The sequence below is a fragment of the Pomacea canaliculata genome, linkage group LG6 (genome assembly GCF_003073045.1).
Source record: "Pomacea canaliculata isolate SZHN2017 linkage group LG6, ASM307304v1, whole genome shotgun sequence".
Taxonomy (NCBI): domain Eukaryota; kingdom Metazoa; phylum Mollusca; class Gastropoda; order Architaenioglossa; family Ampullariidae; genus Pomacea; species Pomacea canaliculata.
Genome location: NC_037595.1, coordinates 17,761,963 through 17,776,118, shown reverse-complemented (window position 1 = coordinate 17,776,118; position 14,156 = coordinate 17,761,963). Strand labels below are relative to the sequence as shown.

General features: G+C 36.5%; 1 protein-coding gene and 1 long non-coding RNA gene across 3 annotated transcripts; one reads left to right on the top strand and one right to left on the bottom strand.

The window, feature by feature from the left end:
- The first annotated feature begins 277 nt into the window (after window positions 1-277).
- Window positions 278-7,716, top strand: LOC112566131. Its single transcript, XR_003099536.1, has 2 exons — window positions 278-365; window positions 3,823-7,716. It is a non-coding gene; the product is annotated as an uncharacterized LOC112566131 (long non-coding RNA).
- LOC112566125 (myosin-13-like) lies at window positions 7,104-14,080 on the bottom strand. Of its 2 annotated transcripts, XM_025242089.1 has the most exons (4): window positions 12,761-14,080; window positions 11,147-11,269; window positions 9,553-10,738; window positions 7,104-9,171 (listed from the first exon to the last, which is right to left on the bottom strand). In XM_025242089.1, the coding sequence occupies exons 1-4, from the start codon at window positions 12,902-12,904 to the stop codon at window positions 8,750-8,752; spliced, it is 1,875 nt and encodes a 624-aa protein (XP_025097874.1). In that variant the 5' UTR covers window positions 12,905-14,080; the 3' UTR covers window positions 7,104-8,749. The 2 variants fall into 2 exon arrangements, with proteins under 2 accessions (XP_025097874.1, XP_025097876.1); XM_025242091.1 differs by lacking the exon at window positions 11,147-11,269.
- Window positions 14,081-14,156: the final 76 nt, after the last annotated feature.

The window sequence follows — 14,156 nt, the reverse complement described above, 5'->3', positions numbered from 1 at the left end:
AGGTGGGCTAAGTGCGTGTGTGAGTGAAGGAGACGAAGGGGAAAAAAGAAACAACGCCAAGTATATTAGACAATGAGACTAGCTAGCACACTATCACACATGGAGCTGGAGTGGCAGGCCTAATCGCACGTGCAGGGACGAAAGAGAGTGAATGACGTCAGGTTGTCTGATTGCGTGTATGCGTGATGTAAAAAAAGAGGTGTGACGTCAGGTTAGCCGGTCGTGAGAAGAATGTTGGTTGGCAGACGACCATTCGTAACAAGTTTCATTATAAATGGAGAGAAATGATTAGTGTGTCCCCAAAGACGACGTCTCATAGCAAAGTTCATTGTAACCTTGGAGAGGACTGCAAGCTGGACTTGATTGTGAGTAAAGGATAATTTCTAAAGTTTAACCTCTATGCTAAACGTTTGGACATTTACTTTGTAATATTTCTGTAATGGCGAGTCACTATGCCAGTAATTATTTGTAAAGAACTCTTTGCTGTCAGTAGTCATGTTAATTTGAGAATGACGTGTCAGCGCCTGGTCGTTACGTCTGTGACTGTTGTAATAATGTGATAAAAATTTGGTTGAGGATATTTTAAATCCCAGTTTCTCATTGGATTATCTACTTGGGGATCAATTGGATAAATATTTCTGTGTGAAGATCGTGGGAAAAGAGTAAAGCGTATCAAGTTCTGATCGCTCTTAGTAATCAGAGGATTGTGTATACTGAAACATCAGTTTCAAAAAGGGTTATAGATCGTAGTTAGAACTTTTACTTTTCTATTTTATTTTGATGTTATAGTTTATTATTATTGTCGCTATTTTCTTAGTAATTAGATAACTACTTAGCTTATTCTTCCTCTGTGATGGGTGAGGGATAGATAAAATAAGGCGTTCCCTGTTTTCTGCTCCACCCTAGTTAATAAAGAATTGTCATTGTCACTGTCTCTCCTTCTCAGTTACATACTTGCGGACAGTTGTGTACCTTACAGGCATAAGCAGACCATGTTTAATTTGTTGTGAGTTTTACTGTCATTGTATAGACCGAAACCTTTTAATTGTATCCTTGGATGTATCCTTGATTCTTAACTTGACTATTGCTTTTCTTCATCCACTGATTTTAACTTTCTTAAGTATGCGTATTGGACTCGGGATATGGAGCTAAATAAGCTCACGTTATTATTAATCTATTGACTGCGCGACATCGACATCGACCTCGGGAGGTTTCTAGTCGAAAACTGCGGAGCGGAAATGCCCTCGAATGTTTTTAAAAATTGATACCTAATAACATACAATAAAGAGAACTATACGTGATGCTCCGTTTTAAAAAGCGGTTTAAAAACATTTACGTGGTGTAATTTTTTAAAATTATAGGTTTTGTTTCTTGATAAATTTTATTAGAATATACATTAAAATTTAAATATTACTTACTGTTGTCTTCTCATTTTCTGTTGTTTGAGTACAAATCCACGTTGAATGGAGCAGCCAGCAGCGAACATCATGGCGCTAGGTCAACCAGAACTTCGCCTACTTTCAAACACAATAAAATACCTGATCGATTGACTTTTTCAGCTGTTAAAGAAAAGCAATCCATGGAGAAAGAATTATAAGGTTTCCAGTGTTTCCTCCCTTAATATTCATTCATTTAAGTACAGAGTTACAAATTTAGACTATTGTGGTTACAGCGGTGCACCCACCACGGGTTGATGATAGAAACACTGGGAAAGGCCGCGCGGTCCTCAGTCTGCCATTACACGGAATATTCGATGTCAGTAAAGATTTTACCGTTCACGTAGCCCAAGTCAAAGTCGAATAACAGCTTAAAATAAATTAACGGAGGCCACTTATTCATAAACTCGATGAAATAAGGTAGTCTTTTAAGTGCATAGAGTTTTAGAAAATTGGTAATTGCATTACTGTAGAAGTATTTCAGATTTATAAAATACGAAAAGTTGTATGAATGCAATAGGAGGATATAACTGGTTTGTATTCATTTATTGTACTTTATTTCTTAACATTAATTTATTTTCGCTGACACTTGATATAAGTAGTCTAAATGAGATGGACAAACATTCATTTATAATGTGTCCTAGGGGAAACCATGTTGGGCGAGATAATTTTACATTTCTTAAGCTATCTTTTACGTTAATAAGTTTAATATGGTCTAAAAGTTGATGTTTATTTTTATAGGTCTTATTACTGTTTGACGTAATTTAGGGAATCATATCAAGACACCTGCTATTATTTGTTTATATGTTATATGTAAACTGGAAGTATTTGTTATCAATGTTTCAGCTTTTTACTATAATCATTATATATTGTGATTAGGGCACTATATACAGCTTACATCGGAATTCAACGTTATTCTGATACTGACAGCAGCTTGAACTCAAAACAAAACATTATCCAGGGGCTATAAAAATGTGCAGGCTCTAAGTTGTAGTTTACGTATGTTAAGATAATCTTCGTTTATTATGAAGTTTGGCGTTACATCTCCCCATGATAATTTATTCATCTAGAGACAAGTATACCTTTTGGTAACATCAACGATCACTCATTCATATTTCATCTTTCAGTTACAGTTATCACAAAGACTGTTAGCATCGTTTTCATTATCATTATTAAAAAGACCCTGTCACTTAGTAGAGCACACTATGACCGTGCAAGGGATTATTATTAGTCTTTAGCTTTCTTCGACAACAAGACCTTTTCTCTGAGACCGAAACTTCAGCAAGTAAAGCACAAACTTTAATGACTACACCACCAGAAAATCGACTGTCTATGAAAGGTAGCAGGTCATCGCCAATGCCTTTTGAATAGAGACGAGAATAGAGACGAGAACATCTGTGTATTCCCTCGTATTTCAAAGCACAACAGTCTGGGGGAATCACGATTCACCATGATGATGTTTGTTCTGTGTCTGTGCGTAACATTGTCTTTTCTAGACAACCATCACACAGTTCCCTTTCTATTGCCTCATGTGTATTGACTTTCCACTTATACGTACTTACGTTCTGATACTAAGTCTGATCCCTTCGTGTGCAAGAAAAAATAATAAAAAAGTCCTTCAATTTCCGCGCTCTGTAAAAGCAAACAAAAGACTTGTTTGTATAATGTGTGTCTGCATAAGCACATACTTTCTAAACCATACTAGGTGTAGATAGTTTGCAGTTTGAAGTTTGAGCAAATATGGCATGTAAACAAGATGAATATATAATACTTGCTATTTTTCTTCTTTTCTCTGCATCTGTGTGTGCGTGCGTCCGTGTTATTTATTTCCCAACCTTTTCCTAAAAGTGTCAGCCTAACTCCATTTTTGTGTTCATCACACTTCTTTTATGACATTTTAAAAAAGTATTTATTCAATAAGGTTTTTTAAAAAAAGTGTAGCATAATATTTCTCATCTTTTTTGTGACCAATTAAAAATGAGCAAATGTAATGAACCCTCCTACCCTTATAATATATTTGAGAAAAAAAGTAGGTTCTTAATATTAAAACGGTATTTTATTTTTACTTGAGCAGATACTTGTATCTTCTGTCTACAATATTTCTAATCACATTGATATATTTTGCCACGACTTGTATTTTCTCTCACAATTGTTTTCTATGATTTGCAAATAATGCGAATCAAAGAAAAAGCTTAACGACTATATATAAATTCTTAATATAAATTTCCAAGCAGGAGTAAACTACAACGACTCGTATACATTTACGGCAACAGAAATTTTATTTTTGAAATGCTTTGTCCTATTGTGTTCAAATCTTGTATTCAAATGAGCAACTTTACCTCGACAACTGACAAGGCTGATTTTGTAACAAATTTATCTATTTTAGAAAACATCTTTAATGATGACTCAAGTCAGGAGATACGACATATAGTAAAATCATTTTTCTTCGCTGGTGTGACAACACTCGTGTGTGTAATTGGAATCCCAGGAAACGTCATCAACTGCCTGGTGTTCTGGCGACAGGGACTACAAGACCGAATGAACTTGTGTCTCTTCTCTCTCGCGCTCACGGATGTGTTCACTTGTTGTGTGTCCTTACAATTTTCTCCGGGACGTCCTTTATAACTTTGTATGAGGCAGCTCTAGGTGAGGAATATTTCGTTAAAATCTCATCTTATTTGTCTGGCTTTACTAATGGTTTTCGGGCGACCTCTACTTTTATTGGCGCCGTGATAGCAGTGGAGAGATGTGTTTGTGTTGTCTTTCCACTCAGTGCTGTTAGTTGTATACGAACGAGAACCTTGGAAGCTTTACTGATAACTTGCTTTGTCATTTTTCTTAGCACAGGTTTGTTATATACATTTTCATACACGTCTGTGTTTTCTAAAACACTAGAAAAAGAGCAATGGTCATTTGCTCCCACAACATTTTTTGAGCAACATCGTGCAGTAGTCACAATAATGGTAGACGTCTTCCTTGAAACAGTTCTACGCATCGCTTGCTTTGTGACAGTGTGTGTCAGTACAACTATAACGGTCCACAGGCTGAGAGCAGCGAGGTCATGGCGACAAAAGACGACCTTGACCTCCGGTAACATCAACAGCCAGCAGGCGGCTCTCACCTCCATGTTAGTCGTTGTGTCTGTCATCTACATCGCCACGTTATTGCCAGCCGTCACGTGGCAAATCACTGAACTGTTTTTAGCAGACATCGTTAATGTTTCTTTATTGTACAACGTAACGGTGTCTGCAGCGGTCTATTCATGTCCGCAGATTAACAGTTGTGTTCACATTTTTGTGTATTATTTTCGATCACAACGCTTTCGTGAGACCTTTACAAAGATATTTTACAGAGATTAAAAGCATCGAATGTATTAACTTTATTATCGGACTATACATGAGCATGATAGTATCAATAACATTTTAAGATAATTTGTATAAGTCGCTTAAGGATATATTTTCACTACCTTATCAGTAGGCTATACAACATTGAGCTAGGCGTTTTCTATGCACTAAAACAAAAATCTTTGTTTTTATAACATTTTAGACAAGGTCGATCTTTTTTAATATGTTTGAATTACTTTAACTCTGTTTTCAAGTGACGATTTTCTGATCGAATGTTTTATGATTGCTTTAATTTTTGATCAGGTTTTCAGACATAACTTGAAAGACTGAGATAACCACGGATTTTTTTTTATTGCTTTTGTTTTTGTTTTTCTAAATGGTAGGTCAAAGAGGATAACACACTCACATTTTACTCCTAATACTCACTTCATCTCACGTGAGTAGTTAAACTGCATTACTCTCTTTGTCTGCTCTCTTTACATGGCATTCACCTGCCTTTTTGAAAAGATGACTACATACAAGTACCTATTGATGGCAAACTTAATGGTACGCTCTGTGCAGCTAACACATCAGACGAGAGTTAAGTACATTTTTTTATATTTTCCTGCTGCATCAACCAAGGTCAGTAGAGTTTATTGCCAATAATGCGTAAACAAATTCATGTCTTAAAGATAGAAATTAAAATCTATGTGTACAGAACTTTATGCTGTGTAATTTTTTATTCAATTTTATATCCAACAATATTCGGAACATACTCGACTAAGGGCGTTGTGTCAAACACAATGTTATTCGCTGTATTAGTGTTAATACGTGTACCATGTTTTTTCACTGAACTTTACAAATTCACATACAAACAGATACACTCAAAATTAATAAAGAGTAAACTGTTTCTGCAACTTTCTTTACTATTTTCTTTAAATAACACCAGAAATTGTCAAAAACGTATCGTTTACCTATAATAGACCATTTTAAATCAAGTGCAGGAAAAAGAACATCCTCCTGTAGGTGTTTTGGTTTTCTGCCAAATGCCTCACGTATCTTGAAATTCCTTTTTTTTCCCCTTAGTTATTAGTAAGTTAGAGAGAGAGAGTCAGCAGAATTATGCTTTAGAATAAAGAGTCGGTAGGTATTAGCGGTTTAGGAGTAACGTAGTAGAGTATGATGGAAATGTCTTGTATGCGTAAATAATGTAAACAAAAGAAGTTTTAAATTTACTTATCACTTTGTGTGTGTGTGTGTGATTGAGAGAGAGAGTTAGAACTTGTACGTTTCCTCCCTCGTCATACCAAAGAAATAACAATATTTACCAAATAAAAATTTTGTCTTCTTGTGCATTTTAATAACACACTCATTTCAAAAAAAGTATAGTTTGGGTACTTCAAGGTCGGCTAAATGCGGGTGTATAGTAAATGAAAAGAAAAGAAAAACTACATAGCACACCCTACGAGTAAGAGCTAGATTTACAGTGTAATATTCTCCTTGGAAACTTCCATCCTCATCCCTAGAACAACAAAGAGGAACGGACTGATTAGCGGTAAGGCTATTCAAAGCCGCTATTAACCGATGGTCGGGCCGCAGTGTGTAGTAAGTCTTAGTCAGAAAAGCGGATCAGTCCACCCAAAGAATTGATGATACCCGGACCCGGACTTGTGGCTTGGAAAAGAAAACCGATCAAATAAATTCCCTGAATTGCTTTCAACGCCACTTGCTGAAAACATACAACACAAGGTAGGATATATTAATGAGGCCTCCTCCAACAAACATTCCTAAAACAGAATATTAGGGATAAGTGATAAATATCTGCTCCAAACAATAGTTTTGTACATATTTACCTTCCACTCTTTTGATGACATACTCCATGTTTATTTTTATTTATTTTCTTAGTAATTAGTTAACTACTTATATTATTCTTCACATGTAATGGGCAGGGGCTAAATAAAAAAGGAGTGTCTTGCTTACTGTACCACCTTGTTGTTTATTCCTTGTTACTACTCGAGGAGCATAGGCCTGAAACCTGCATCGCCTTCGTTAATAAAGAATTGTCATTGTTTCTCTTTCTCAGTTACACACACGAAGATTGATGTTTACCTAATAGGCATGAGCAGAACAGATCTTCGAAGTTTAGTTCTTCAGATATAATTTGTTGTGTTATTCATCCGACTGTATTGATAAACAGCATACATAAAGCACTGATTATGTGGAAAAAATAGTAGTGCTCTACACTTACCACAAAAGAAAACATTATCTCGCTGGGAACCATATGAAGGTAATAGAACAGTAGTAGCAAAGAATCCTTGTACTACAGACTTGTAAAAGGCATTTGTCGACAGTGCTGCAACCATCATTGTGAAATAAAGATGAACATAAAAAAGTTATACGGCTTTTCGAAGCATTGAAGGAAACACCAGCAAGCACAACCCTCTCCTAGCAAAGCCTGTACACACTGGTATAATTCCTTCTGTTTCTAAGCTATTAAAACATATGGTATGGTGGAAGAAAAGGCTTGAAATTCAAATGCTATAAATTAAGAAAGATACATAATTCATAATCCTTTTCATTCTGTTCCTAAAACTAATACATGTTGTGACAAAAGATGCGCAAGTGCACACACACACAGATTGAAATTTACAGCTCCTTTTTCACTACATTAAAAATACCAACACAAATCTCATTTAAGAAATACAATAATTCAAAAGAAATTGTCAATTAAAATAATAAGTGTTATTAACAACATAAATTAAAATTAGAACACAAGTCCTTTATTTGCAAAAAAAGGCAATTTGTTAAATTTACTTCATTTTAGTCTCTTTAACATCTCTACCGTGTGGTTTAAGGTCCAACGTGAAAGAAACCAGCACAACAGTTTTTCCCCAGTTTCCACCTCTCTTGAAAATAAATTAGCCTGGTGCAGTGCACCAGTCCATGACAAGAACATTCAAAAAAAAAACTGAACAAAACATTCAATTCTTCAAAAATCATTCTTAAGGTTGTTCAGCTATAAATTAACTACACTAATAATTTAATAGTCTCTAATCAAGGTCAAAATAAAATGTTAAACAAAAAGATTCAAAAATCGTTTTTCTCAGTCCACATCTACAGTACATTTTTTTTTTACAAAATACCCATTAGTACAAGAATTAGTTTAAAGACTTAATGCACTGTAAACATATATTGATATCATTAAAGAATGGTTTTGCATTTACAGAGAATCTATGTTCTGAAGTTATACAAACATGCAGTGAGTGATTATATAAAAAGTTGAAGGTATACTAAAGGGAAATATTATCAATATGTCATCTTTTTACATGAGGATTTGGCTGAGGGTTTTAAAGCTTCATAAAAAAAAAAAACTGATAATCATGACACACGGAGATCATAAAAGGAAATATTTATCATGGGAAGAAGTTTCAAATACAATAAGTCTATGCCATAAAAAAGACATGATATGACAGCGTGTGAAGACATTTCCTAGACTTAAATGATTAACCCGAATCACCCAGCCTGCTCGATTAATTTGCTGCCTAGAGATAGCAACTAAGGCTTCTAGTCATAGACTCAAGCTAGGACTTAAAATCATTTTCTCAGCTAGTATTCTATCTAATAGGCTTTCTCATGCCAGCTCCTGAGATGATGGGAAATAGGAAAGATGTTTAACAAAATCAAGCAAATAAATATTTGTACTTCTACTATCAGGCTGCCGAGTTTGCAATGGTGCTACCAAGATCGAAGGTTTCTATTAGGCCAAAAGAAACAACACATTACATTTTTTAAACGTTAACTTCAATATGAATCCAGCTTTTAAACCGATGTTGGTTGAGTGTGAATTGACTTTTAACTGATATTACATTTTCAATATCGGTAACCGATACAGGGCCATGACAGCTAAGTCTATGAGGCAATCATGGCGGCAACATATCGGTTTTGTTGGAAAAAATATATTCAGGCTTACTGAAAAAAAAACGTTAACGACTATTCAATGTCAAGCTCTGGTCGCACTAACATGCCAGAAAAGGACGTTTCCCTCCTTCGCAATGTGGCCTCTGACGATGTATACGTTGACAGTGTGACCTCTTGTCCTTGACTCAGTTTTTGTACAAGGTGTACAACACAGCTCCCATTGGCTTTCCGCGGACTACTTTCCCATAATGATTCAGCAACTCGATTTCCATCCACTTGTATATCAAGCGAGAAGTCTGGTGTTTTAACTTTCACTGTTCTCGCCATAAAGAAGTAGATACCTGTTACAGGAGCGATGAAAATACCTGTGTTCTTGTTGTACGCTTCCCCCACGTTGCAATTCACGTCTCTCAGGAAGATATCAGTTTCATCTTCGTCAACTGTTATATCAACATGGAGTCTGGCGTCAAATGCCACCATGGAACTGGATTTTTCTTTAAAAATACACAGACAAATATATATATATATGATCATGCAATACTCTTTTCGTATTTATTAAAAGCTATCATCAACATTCTCATCGTAATCAGCATTAGCATGATCGTCGTTAATTATCGTCGTCACAATTATTATTATTACTACGATCGCAACAACCATCATCATCATCATCATTAACTTTTGTACCAAGCATGTAAACGGTCACGTTATAGAGCAATTGTACACACACGCACACACATTCACATAAAGCTTTTTTTTTTTTTACAAAAAATAGGCGAGAATTTCTTATTACTAAGATACTAAGAAAAATTGAAATGCATTTTTTTTTACGCTTACATGTTAAATACACATTCAGTAAACAAAAGTGTACTGTTTACCTTTAAAACTTTCAAGGTCTATCTCCAGATCGTTAATGTTTTCTTTGGCTTTATTCGTTTCTCTTTTAATAATTGAATACTCCAGCTTCATATTGTCAATGGCATTTTGCAGTTTATAGTTGACGGTCTTTACTGTTTCCGTCTCTTGCTTTATAGAGGTCGTTACCTTTTCCGTTCTTGAAAGCTCTTCTTTAACGTTCTCCAACTTTTCTTCAAAATTTCTCATTTTTTTTTCAGCCATGGAGTCCGTTTCTTTTAAAATGCTCACATCCATCTTAAGATTAGAGATCTCTTCCTTGAGAATACGCAATTCTGTCATCGCACTATTGTATCTCTCTAAGTAGTGTGAAGGTGTATCATGTGTCAACATGTCCTCGCTTTCTCCAATATCACATGATAGTTTTGTTGTGTCTGACAGCTTCGGTGTAACAGCCATAGTCTTCCATTGCCGCTCTGAAGACTGTAACTCTGCACAGACGGACTCTGACACCTGCACGTTGCTGGTCTCCCCTGCAGGTTGTTTACCATCACACACCGTACCTATGTAGTCTCCTACGATCTTCATGTCAATGGCGACGTCGTTGTACTGGTACTGAATTAACTTCGATTGTCGGCCACTGCTGCATCGCTCTTGAACCAACCGTAAATTTTCATCACTGAGAAGAACCGTCTGCACCTTTCTGCTGATTGGATTTGCTTGACCCGTACCGCGTTCCTGCGACATCAATGTAAATATTTTACCGTGAATATTGTGAGTAGCTACCATCTCTTCTTGTATCTGTATTCTAAGCCTTTCAGCTACTTCCGACAGTTCCTTCTGGCTTCTCTCCTCTGCCTGCGTCACTAGCGCCCTCGCAGCGTTAGCCCGCCTGCTGATGACGTCAGCCACCGCCTGCCTCTCCCGCTCCAGCGTGCCCTCCTCCTCCCTCATCGTCACCAGCGCCGCCTCCAACACCGCGAGTTGTTGTGTGATTGTACCCTCCTTTTCAGGCTCAAAGCTAATTTGAGATGTATCCTTGCAACTAAAGGTCAGAGGTTCAACCTTGTGACTGGGAAGAAATTTGTTGTGGTACCGCTTGCAGTGATCGCACATATTTTGGCTGCACTCAGAACAGTTGTACGTGGCCTCGTTACCTAGATCGCATATCTGACAGGTGAGTGTGTCATCGTTCAAATAGAAATTAGTCTGAAAAAAAAGTTAAACAGGATAATGCAATGTAAGGTATCTATAATTAATGAGTAATTTTAAGTGGATATGTTTGCTGTCACTTTTGATGTAAATTCTGTATGTAAACAATGGTCGTCACTATGTCTTAAGCAAGAACACACACACACTGTGACATATATGTCTCTAAAACACTTTTTCCAATCATTAGTATTAAGTTTCTTATAAGGTATATGTAGAAATTTTAAAAAAGCTGTAAGGAGCTAAAGTGTTAAGAAAACCACCTTTAAAGCGTTTCCTTTGTACATGGATTTTAGACAATAATAAGAAATATTCAAGTTCCAAGATAACATATGATATTTTTTAATTTACATGGGCTTTTTTTAAATAAAGGAGGAATTTATATGCTTTGGGGAACTATTTTGCTACCTGGAACTGGATGACGCCACCAGGGGGAACAGTGATAACTGCTCTACACGTAGGACATGGAAAGGTCAAAGGTGGATTGTCTCTGTCGTCATCTTGACTTCCTTTTCTGTCGGATAAAGCTTGCTAATATGCCAGAAAATAGAGAAGTATGATAATTAGAAAATGAACAAATAATATTTTTCTGTACCTGAACAAAATTTAAGAATTTTTATTTGCAAACACAACATGGTGTTAATGGCCTGAAAAAAACTGGAAGTTCTATCTGTTATGTCTACACAACTACTTTGATAGTTATCAACGCGACCTAAATAAATCTAGCCTTATAATAACATGCCATGCCATTGCTCTGACATTGTCAGAGTTTACCTGGGGACAGTAAACTGTCTTTACCTAAGCAGTTCACTGTGTGGTGAGTGTCCTGTGGTCAGAATGTGCGAGGCTTGGGTACTATTGTAGGTGTCTGAGTGTTAAGGATGTAGGTTAGGCTGTAAAGGCCCTCACACTCTCATCGGTGCACTTATAAGGCGCATATGCAGCCAACACGTCATTTGTGGACTTCTTGATCAATTCTACTAGTGTGGCAAAGTTTAGTAATATTGCTTTAAACAATCTTTCAACACATGATATGTATTCGTGAAAGTTCACTATGAATGCTTAAATAACCTTTTTTAACCTAAGAATTAGGATAATGTTGTTCTTCACACGCTCCCAAAAACTGGCTTTCTTAAAATTTAGTTTTAAAGACTTCCTACAGAAAACTTTGCTATCAAAAAAGAAATAAATAAAGAAATAACATAGAGAATTTAAAATTCAGATAAAAAGACCACAACATCTCCATCAAATATAACTAGTGGTGGTTCGAAGGTATGCTCTACAAAAGAAAGAGGCCAAAAGAAAAAAAAAAGTATAGCAATGGGAGGAAAAGGCAGAAAAGATTTGTTAAATTCTGCAATCCCTAAAATCCCAAGTTATTAATCATCATATTCTTCAGACGCTGCTGCATTAGTCTGAAATTGTTTCAAAATTAGGAGTGTTTTAGCATTTAATTTGTTTACTAAATTAGCTGTATCTTTGGTATGCTATTTGTTTACTAAGTTTGAAAATTAGTTTTTTGCTTCTACGTGAATCACGAAGGGCTGTTTTGAAGCTATATGACTCCTAACATTATTATGTATCCTGTGTATGCATGTCTACCCACATGTGTTTACTAATAATTTGCAGAACCCATTATTTTATTTAAAATGTTCCTCTTCCTTCAAATAAGATGTGTTGGTAGCCATTCTTTTCCTCTTCCTATTGAGTATTATGTACATCGCGTCATGAAACTAAACACATGTTGCAATGAAATTTATTGTGAGCTGTCATTAGTAAGTACCTGACAAGGTGAGATGAAGCAAACACACCCTGGCCTTTACAGGCGAGTGTGGGTATAAATAATAGATCGTTATGTATGTAGCTTGTTGCCGTGTGGAGTTATGTGGCACCTTGACCTTATTAAGACAGCTTTAAGGTACTTTGCTTGTCTCACTCTTATCTAAGGGATTATCAATACGGTCGTATATTAATTTATCTTCCTCGCGTGTTTGTACATATCATTAGACGTTTTGTACTCACCAGGCTGTGCTGTTCCAAGTCTTTCAAACAGGGGAGGCAAAGTGTGTGAAAACAGGGCAAAAGCTTAGGATTACGTCCCTTGTACGGCTCCAGACAAATGCTGCAAATGGATGTAGCATCATCAGCATCACTTCTCGTTGCCATCGTCGTTGTGTGTATCAGTGAAGGTAAGACGCACAAAGTACACGACAGTCTTTCCAAAATGGCGGCCGACGGTTATCTCCAGCCACGTCCACGTCACCTGACCTCTTGTCTTATCTCGAAACTTGTCGGAGCAAGAGTGCTTGTCTGATTACAGGCGAGTTTTTTTCTTCCTGTCAAATCAGGTGACTGTTAAATAAAGCTCCTGACATGTACGTAGTTCCGTGGCGTTGTTGACAGCACGCAGCGGTTGACGGGATTGATCTGGTGTGTTGTCAGTAACAGCGCTTTATTTTTAGAACAAGAATTTTAGGAAACGAAAGTACAAAATAATTCCCAGAAATTCAGACCTTACTTGTCCCTAATCACTGTCAAGACATCACAAACTGCGCCGAGTGTGATGCACACTGTGACTCATGTTATCTGCAAGTTGGTTTGTTTGTGTACCCGTGCATATGTGTGCGCGTTTGCGAATGTGTGTAATTATGTAGGCGAATGTGTGGGAGAGAGATTAAGTTTACAGTGTGTGTTCGCGCAAGCGTTTATGTCGGTGTTCGTACACGTGAAAGTTACAGTTTTAATATACATTGTCATTTTTACCTTTCATGGTCTTTAAACATTGTGGACGTGTATGTAGTGATGTACTACGTTGCATGGTGTCTGTGTATTGTACAATATGCGTATAATAATAACATATCGTATTTTAATGTCAGCCATTGAGTTACTCGTCCCTGGTTTGGTACCTTTCGTTAGGGGAGAACACGTATAGAAGCAACAGTTGACACGGTCCACTTGTGTGCGCTTAGGATGACATAATTCAGAACAAATTCAACAAATACGAAGTTTCTACGATTAACATTATTGAACATCTGTCTAAAGCTTGTACAAATGCATAAAAAGGATCTCTTTGTAAAAGAATCAAGCTACAATAATGGTTCTGTTGTCGTCGAATTTCATCAGTATTTACAACACATTTTAATGTATCTTTAGGCCTAGCTTTGGATTTTTCTCTTCATTTGTTAGTTTATCTATTGCAATAACCATTGCTTTTTTCACACATCAGTACGTACGTTAACAGGCGTAAATAAACAACATTCTTTGCGATTTACGCTTCAGTCGAACATTGCCTAGCTTGTCATTGTGCACCTACCTGTATCTTACACGCGAGTGAATGTCGTTCAAGAACATTTGTACTCACCTCTGTGACCTAGTTGTCAACAATGTGTAGACTCTCACGTCAACAACAAGGTCATCT

Excerpts from the sequence above, each read along its gene's own strand:
- LOC112566125 (XM_025242089.1), bottom strand. The coding sequence starts at position 12,904 with ATGGCAACGAGAAGTGATGCTGATGATGCTACATCCATTTGCAGCATT. Across the intron at positions 11,270-12,760 it reads ACTTGGAACAGCACAGCCTG|CAAGCTTTATCCGACAGAAA; the intron begins GTGAGTACAAAA and ends CTGGCATATTAG. Across the intron at positions 9,172-9,552 it reads AGACCTTGAAAGTTTTAAAG|AAAAATCCAGTTCCATGGTG; the intron begins GTAAACAGTACA and ends GTATTTTTAAAG.